This window comes from Cynoglossus semilaevis, chromosome 3, assembly GCF_000523025.1.
Source record: "Cynoglossus semilaevis isolate Cse_v1.0 chromosome 3, Cse_v1.0, whole genome shotgun sequence".
Lineage (NCBI taxonomy): Eukaryota > Metazoa > Chordata > Actinopteri > Pleuronectiformes > Cynoglossidae > Cynoglossus > Cynoglossus semilaevis.
In genome coordinates this window covers 1,826,608-1,835,022 of record NC_024309.1, presented here as the reverse complement: position 1 = coordinate 1,835,022, position 8,415 = coordinate 1,826,608, and the positions used below count along the sequence as shown (strand labels likewise).

Genomic DNA, 8,415 nt, shown 5'->3' with positions numbered 1-8,415 from the left:
CTGTGTTTCCTCCACTTCCTGTGCCATATATTCTACTGCATATTATTCATAAGGTAAGAACAAAAGTCATGTCTGTGTCTTGGAGATTGTTGGATTGTTTTGTTCACTGGAGCTATGTTTCCTGGTAGGAGAACTTAGAGAGACATTTTATCAGGGTAAAAGTTGTTTTCTTTTTGGACTCTTCGCTTAAACCATCTGTCTGCTCTGGTGGGAATATGTTGGAGCTCATTCTGAAAAGTCATTAATTTTCCCTAAAACTGTGCAGGACAAGTGGAGAATTCTCTATTTCAGTGGAAATCTTTGGTTAAAAGTGACTGCAATACCACGATTGCTACTAATAGAATGTGAGAGGATTTAGAATGAGGATATTGCAGATATTGCGGAGAACGCTGATATCGGACTACTATATGTTTCATATTTTTATGTCCCCCATAAGCAGAAGACCATTGTGCTCAGGATTCGTGAGTTCCCGATTTCTAGTAGAGAAAGTTCGACTTTTTTCTCCAAGCCGAATTCAATGGATGTTTTGAAATGACGTTACTTACAAGTCGCTTTAGTAACCACCAGGTGGCAACAACTCACCATCTAAAACCAACGACCTTTCTTGATAAACACTCCATGCGCAGAGTAAAAATACCTCTCCCCTATATATATACAGTATACACACGCGTGTATATATGTTTATATATGTATCATCAGCACAATCAATTTATTTTCACCGAACTACATTATTAAATGACACCACGTATCTTTCACCAGAACAACACTTAGCATCACTTCCAGCGTTGGTGTTGTGACTGTGATTGCTATGGGACATGCCGCAGGAATGTTCATTGTAGGCCATTTTGTCTCCTCTCCTGTCCCCTCGTGTTGTGCATTCACCGATGCATTCATAGCTCTCATGCTAGGCCCGTTTTATAATGTGCACTGTAAAACATTGGCACACACCTATAAAGAGGATTCTTCGAGTGGAACGCCAGCTGTTAGCCAGGTATTTACCCAGTGCGCAAAGTGATTTTCCCACAGCAAAATTTCAAAAGGAAAACTGAATTGATAGCAAAGAAAGATCTGGATTCAACATTTATTTTGCTTATATATATAAACATATACACATATATATATATATATATATCCATACATATTGAGGTACATATGATCCTAGGTGTGTTTTATCTATGACTTGAAAAACTTTTGTAGGAAGCGTAAGGAGTGCTTCACTAACTGTACTGTAGATATTCTCTATGTTCTGTCACAATGCAAGTTAAGACCTGTTTCCAAGGGAAACCCCAGCTGCAGGCAGCTTAAGGTGGTATCTGGATTTAGGCTCTTGTTTGCCCTGTTAGGCAGCCAAAACATCTCCTGCAGGGAGGGGGCAAGTCATGCATGCAAAACTACAGCCATTTGCACCCAGCCAGGGCGGATACAGAGCATCCTGCATCCTGGATGTTTGCTGCTGCTAAGCTTCAACCACGGAGACCCGACCTCAGGATTACTGGAGTTCTCAAAGGGTTCACACGAACCCCCATGACAACTCTGATTCATCCTGCTTGGTTACATGTGCGATTCCCAAAAGGATGGTCGTCTATACTTTGTCTGACTTATCCTTTTAATCTGGCCAACGCAACAACTAGAATCAGAAATAACAGCGTAGTTCAAAATAATGCCGTATTTACAACAATGATCAATTCGACTGATTTGTTTTTCATGATTTTGATTGACGATAGTTAAACGCTGGAACTGTATTTTTTTTTTCAGTTTTAACTTTAAACTGTAATATTTTTTTCCCTTGGCGAAAAACCACTATAGCTAAACTTGTAACTGAGAAGTTTTCGAATACTATTGATGTTTTTTTTTATGATTTGGAGATGCGTCTCGTGACGAGCCGTTCCACATTCTGTCAGAAGCGGCAATTTACCAATAGCTATTTCAAACTCGCTCCTCAAGTGTTGCCATAGTTTTGTGACGCCGTCTTCAGTCCCACACCCCAGCTTAAGAAGTGGGCGGAGCACACAGTGGCTCACTGCCAATCAAAAAGTTTGTTTTGTTACCACCAGAGCACGTTGCTAAGGACCTTGCGTATTAGTACTAATAGTAAGTTCACTTCACTGTTGATTGTATAGGCATTGACAGAGTTTCTTAGTACTAGATGGCATGGTGTATTTGAGACAGCCTGTGATTGGTTAATAACTAGGACTAACTATTACTATGCCTGTGCGCGAATTGATAACCAGAAGAAGTGTTAATTCTCTGAATAACGTTACATTTCAACTGTACCGCCTTTTTGTATAATCGCAAGATTAGTTGTTAGATATTTATTCTTGCTAAAATTATACAAAAAGAAAAATACATGATGACAGCTTCAAAGGAAGATTTTTAAACAAACAAATTAGCCCAGAATCTCTTTCACCACATGCATATAATACCGTGTCACCAATCTTGTCCTCGATGGTCACTGATCTCCGCTCTAGACTTCAGCATAGGTACCATTATAATAGAAGGGTTTGTCGGTCACGCAATGACCCACAACATCAGGTGTCCATCTCTGGATGTGAGATTTGCCGTCCTTGACTGGTCGGACAATAATGGCACTGCGCGATGACAGTGAGGGGTCTTCATCAAAGAAATTGAACGGGCGTAGGAAAAAGCCCACGGCGTTGCCTGGTGTTGCTGTGTTGGGGATATCTTCTGAGTGAGGCACATGCAGGAAGCCGACAGTCACCCAGGCAACCAGATCCTGTACCGGCACAAAGACGAATTTTTAAAGAAAGTGTTAAAATAAAAGCATGTCATCCTTCAAATTGAAATTAAATTATACTGCAAGTTTAAACTAAAAACCGTTTCAGATTAGCAAATGAAATCTAGACTGGGGGTCTGAAACTAGGAGCCCCCCAAAAAACTGGTGCTTTTTTTATTAAAATAACTAGGAGCCCCCCAAAAAACTGGTGCTGGTCTGTAGGCCGGTTTACTTTTTAAAAAAAAAAGTTTGGTAATGTTTCTGGTCATTCAGACTGGGATAGTAAGTCTAAAAGATGTTTTATTTTGAAAATTTTATGATCCTTCAACACTGGCGCGGTATTACCGTCCTTGGTACAAAAAAAATTGAGGACCGCTCTTGTAGCCGACACTGTTCCTATCGTAACTGCACCCTAATTGAACTTACAGTTACAGCAGTTAGCTGATTAGTTAGCTGTATTATTCAAAATAATTTCTGAGCCCTCTTGTTGATTAGTTTTCTGTGAGGGCTTCCGGGTGTCTGACTTAAAGCAAAAATCAAATATGGTTCTTCCGTAGGAATGTCGAGGACCCCCTGTAAATGCATAGAACGAGCATGAATGTTGACCTCTGTACCTTGTTAACTATGTCTTCATTGTTGATGTAGTCCTCGAAGTTAACAACAGGCTCCCAGGGATCGCCCTGTGCATAAATGCTGCTGCTGGCACCTTCACTATCCCTGTAACGTGTCACAGCCAGAGGATACCTGCACACAACATCACGTTAGTTGTTTTTTTTTTTTTACCCCTTTACTGTTACAACGACTCATTGCAGTCTTCCTACTAGTTATCAGCAGTTTCCACGACCGCCACCCAAATCACATTGCATATCCATTGCAGGGAAAGCCAAAAAAAACCCCCCAAAAACTTCATGGCTTGTTCCAATATCAGTCCAATACTGGTCAAAATAATTTAAGATCAGACATAGTAAAAAAAAAACTATAGCCTCTTCGATTTGATACCGAAGACCAATAGCTGAACTTGACTTTGGCATGCCGTAAACAGAGACACTTTTGCCTCAGTAGAGGTAAGAGACTCCAAGTTGCGCTATCGGACATGAAAAAAGTTGCATTGGGCCATCCCTATTTAAATATGCCAAAAAGTGATGACATGATGTCAACTCTCATTATTCTGATTACATAGTTGCACAATTACCTTGACCAACTGATGCCTTTTTCCTCTGGCGAGCCTCTTGGGACGACGCTGTGGGCATGTGAGTTGAACTGAATTCGGTATCCTTTCTGGTAGCCCCATTTATTCTTCTTGTTTGGGTTATAAAAATTTATATAGCGAGGCAACGTTTTGCCGAAGCGGAAAGCAGCAGATCGCTCCGTCTTGTGCTCTGTCCTACGGAGTTTAGACTGGACGACGGAATTCTTCGGGCTCCAGGGGTTAGTAAAGTTGACAAATTCCAAATTGAGCGTCTCCAAGCTGTTCTGCCGACCTGTCACATGCACAAAAAGAACGTTTTTTTTTTTTTAACGTCTTGAATGTCGGTGTAAAATTTATCTCGATCTCGTCAGACAACTTTTTTGTATATATCTAAATGCACATCTGCATCTAAATGAGTACAGTCCAAAAGACGGTAGAATGTGCCGGAATCAATTCATTAGATCAATGGATTTCAAATCTGAGGCATGAGCAAGTTCAACATTTTCTTTAGGTAAATAGGCCAGGTCTCTTTATGACAGAGTGAAGTCCAGAGACATGTTTATCAATATGTCTGGCTTGCAGTTCCCGTGTTTACTTTTCTCTTATCATTGGTCTTTTACAACAACTTATACAACAGTTCTACTTGTCACCCACATCTACTGAGTCTTAACCTATTTCCTTTCTTTTATTTCCTTATTGACCAGCCGTTTTTGTTTTTTTTTTTCATATTAAAAAGTGAATGGTGCAAACTGTTACAGAATGAGAGAATGCGATAGTCACAGTGTTTTGTAAGATTCTGTGAAAAAACTCTTTTATGTCATTTTATCCTATTTTTTGCCAGTTGTGGATATCTGTTGTCTGAACTTGCCTGCCATGTGGTTCTAACTTCGATAGCACCTTCTCCCCAAACCTTAATGTGGACTACTACTGTGGTGACCCCTGACAGAGGGATGAGCCAAAAGTGATACTCTTTCTACAATGTATCAATTTTTTTTCGTTTTTGGGATGTACTCAGCCTGACTAAAATTCATAATTCGGAAAAAGTATTACAGTAGTCCCTCGCCATTTCGTGGTTCATCTTTCGCGGATTCACGATTTTTGAAACTGTATATATAAAATATACTGTATCCCGGATTTGGATCTGCAAGAGATGTCACAGGATGTGGTTCGATCGGTCCAATTTTGCAACAAAATCGACGACGTCGCGACTGCCTACAAGCTACTCTTCGACTGGAAAAAGAAGCAGCGGAAGCAACTCCCGATCACAATGTTTCTGCAGCTTCGCAAAAAAGAGCCAGTTCCTGCTACTACTACGGATACACCTTCGGAAACCGTGGAAGAGGTGGCCCAAGAAATGGCACCACCCTCTGAAGAAACGTAAAATCAATCATCGGCTGCGAAGTAAAAGTCATCATCACCTTCCTCATCATCATTTTACTGCGCATACAGTAAATATGGTGTCACTACTTTGCGGAAATTCAGTTCTCGCGACAGGCCTTGGAACCTATCTACCACCATAAACGAGGGACCGCTGTTATACGTTTTTAAAGTTTCAAAGTTACAATTACAAAAAGAATCATTCCAGTACTAATCATTCAAGTACTTACCACTAATATCCAAATCAACTTTGTAGTGGATGAGGTGTGTGTGGAGGTTACCCAGCAAATGCTGGTTGACCTTTGTGCCGTAGTGAAGTCCATTTGGTGTAAAAAAGGTGCCGTGAATGTATCCCGTGGCGCTGATTTTTGCCTCCACCACACCGTTTTGGTAGAAGATAAAATCCCAGATATAGTCGTAGTTGTAAACTGTCGAGGTCGTGCGCAGCACCAACACTGTGTTTTCCAGTCCCCCATAGAAATTGTAGCTCCCTCTCAGGTTGCTGTCAAAGTGCCTTCTTAAGGGCATGGCTGTGGTCATCTCAAAAATGCACAGGGCATTTCTGTACCGCACAGGTTTGTCTGAGTCTTGATAGTGGTACAGGTCGACGAAGCTCGCAATTTCTGGGCAGTCAATCCCTGAGGCTAGTTCAAAGCTCGAGCTGCCCATAAACCAACCCGAATCAATATACTTTGTTTGCATGCCAGCAGGGGTGTCGCCACTATAAAAAGAAATTGCCTCCTGGAGACTGATCTCGTACGCAATTCTTTCTCTGTTAAAACGAAGGTCAAAAATCTGAATCCCTGTTGATGAACTAACTCTGTAAGCGAAAGACCATCCTGCATATTCAACAAAGTTGCGGTCAACTCGATAACGAGGCCCCTGGGGTTCCACAAGCTTTGGTCCATAAATATTCGTCGGAGTGTTGCTTTGACCCCGGGGCATGTAGGTGGAAAAGAGGTCATCTGTGTTGTGATTGGGCAATTTAACAATTTCCAATTCCCCCGATTCATATTTTTCTACCAGGTGGTCAACACCGTTGAAGTACATTTGGTTGTACCAGACCTTCTCAACTGTCCATTTATTTGGATCCAGGTCTTGGTGATTGATAAGAACTTCAACCCCAACAGGGTGAAGGAAAAAACCGTCCACAGACTTGTGCAGCATGATCCAGGTTCTCCTCTCACCTGGACCCAGCCCGCGTGGAGCTACATCTATGAAAGTCAAGCACCACTTGGAGCAGTTAGTGAAAGAAAACCCACCGGTGGTCTCAAGCAGAAAATTGTTAGCTTTTGCGAAAGCCCTCTGAAGGAAATTGTATATATGAGCATCCTCTACATTTGTCTTAGGTCTTGAGTCGAAAGAGATTGGCTTTCCAGCCTTAAAGTGATTGACTCGATGAGAATTTGGGTATGGCATAGGACTGACAATGTACTCAGTAATGTTGGGCTTGGTCTGATTTCCAAACTGGACAACAACACGCGCTTCACGGGGCGGTTTAGCCTGTCCATTGTCCAGAGCTCTCAGGGCTTCCACCTTCTTCGGCACATGCAGTTCTATCAGGAGAATGCTGTTTTTCTTGAGAGTTCCATCACGAGCGTTCGTTAACTTCATGTCTGGAATGCCGTGGAGGTAAGCCCGGACGGCTTTCATCTCCACAGTTGTGAGGTCTGCAAACATGGAGGCACCATGATGTGCCCAGTTCCTGGACCTGGATCCAGAGCAAGTAGCCAACCAAATAACTTGCAACAGGCAAAAGATCCTCATGGCTGCAAAAGAAAAGATACATAAATATAAATTTGATTAGATAAGATAAACTATGGTTGGACCCCAATTTCTGCTTATTAGTTAGCTTTTCATTCTAAATGCAACAAGGCCATCTTTATTTGTGAAACTTCTGCATTTGATTCCTTTTTGCTTCTCATAGCAAATATTTAGCCTTTAAACAGCTACCTTGAAAAGTCCAGAGTGCAACATGATTAACCAGTACACTGCTTTGTCATTGTGTTGCTGTTGAAGCTAAACATAAATGGATGGATAGGCAGATAAACAGAAGGGAGAGGTGGAAATTCCCACAAAAACTTTTGTCAATTGTTTAACTGTACAAAATACAAATCTTGCATTTACAATAATTTACAACAATAATTCACTCCTAAAGAAAATCTTAGCATCTTTAACTCTGCCACCCCCAGCTCCACCTCCTGTCTTCTGCCTATTGCTACTGTCTCTAAACCATACATCATGGCTGGTCACCAAAGCAAACAAGAAGGGGCTCAGGGCTGATCCTTGATGTTACAGGTTACAGGTACTGTAACACATTTTTAAAAATCTGAATGAATTAAACATTACCAATTAATCATCAAACCTTTTTATTAATTTGAGAATCAATAACTCTTTTTGGGCACCCCTGCTGTAAAGTGACCAACACCTATGAAATGTTGGTTCCTTTTAGCTGCTTTTGGCCACCAGATGTCACCAAAGACGACCGTGTTCAAACGCTCCGACCACCGAACCCTATTGCTATACACGCTTCAGAGCCTCGTCTGCACATACCGCACATTAATTCAGACACAGGCTGTTCTTCTGCTGTATCTCAATTTACAAATTTGAGGTGTCACTAATCGTAATAACCCGAATCCGATCATTTTTTGTTTAACCTTGAATGCCAAACAACCTAGCCGCCCGGTGTGCATTTACAATGCTGCGCCCCTATCAATAAAACATACATATAAAATAATAAACGCTAATATTAGGGCAAAATGTCTGAATATATAGAAGTAAATCATTATATATTTTTTTTAACTAGGGGCAACCGTTAGGTGTTCCATAAAACGTGTTTTAGTTAGTAGCAGTTTTGAATAAAAGGGCGAAAATGTACTCACCGAGCAAAGTTAGCAAAACCGCTCCTTCGTGCTCCCCCGCTCCTATCCGTTACTTCAAACCGGTGTAGACCGGTCTGAGTCATCATAACCCGATACATTCGTTTTACATTTAAATTTTACTTATCGCCAGAGATAAAAAAAAAACAAAAACAAACACGTTCTAACTCACTATACTTAATTGTTAATTTAAGGGTTAATTTCTTTATCTGAATATAATCTATTATTGAGTTGAG

At 41.0% G+C, this 8,415-nt stretch overlaps 1 protein-coding gene across 2 annotated transcripts in view; it reads right to left on the bottom strand.

Annotated features, from left to right (window-relative positions):
- Positions 1-1,845: 1,845 nt before the first annotated feature.
- Positions 1,846-8,415, bottom strand: part of aoc1 (amine oxidase copper containing 1) — a 7,034-nt gene continuing 464 nt past the window's right edge. The window contains exons 1-5 of one of the 2 annotated variants that reach the window (XM_017031388.1): positions 8,183-8,245; positions 5,531-7,069; positions 3,927-4,215; positions 3,349-3,478; positions 1,846-2,734 (exon numbers count right to left, since the gene is read on the bottom strand). In XM_017031388.1, the coding sequence (XP_016886877.1) occupies positions 2,465-2,734; positions 3,349-3,478; positions 3,927-4,215; positions 5,531-7,067 (2,226 nt within the window). In that variant the 5' untranslated portion in view covers positions 7,068-7,069; positions 8,183-8,245 and the 3' untranslated portion in view covers positions 1,846-2,464. Of the gene's footprint in view, positions 2,735-3,348; positions 3,479-3,926; positions 4,216-5,530; positions 7,070-8,182; positions 8,246-8,415 lie in introns of those variants that run through there. The other variant, XM_008307415.1, reaches the window with a different exon arrangement.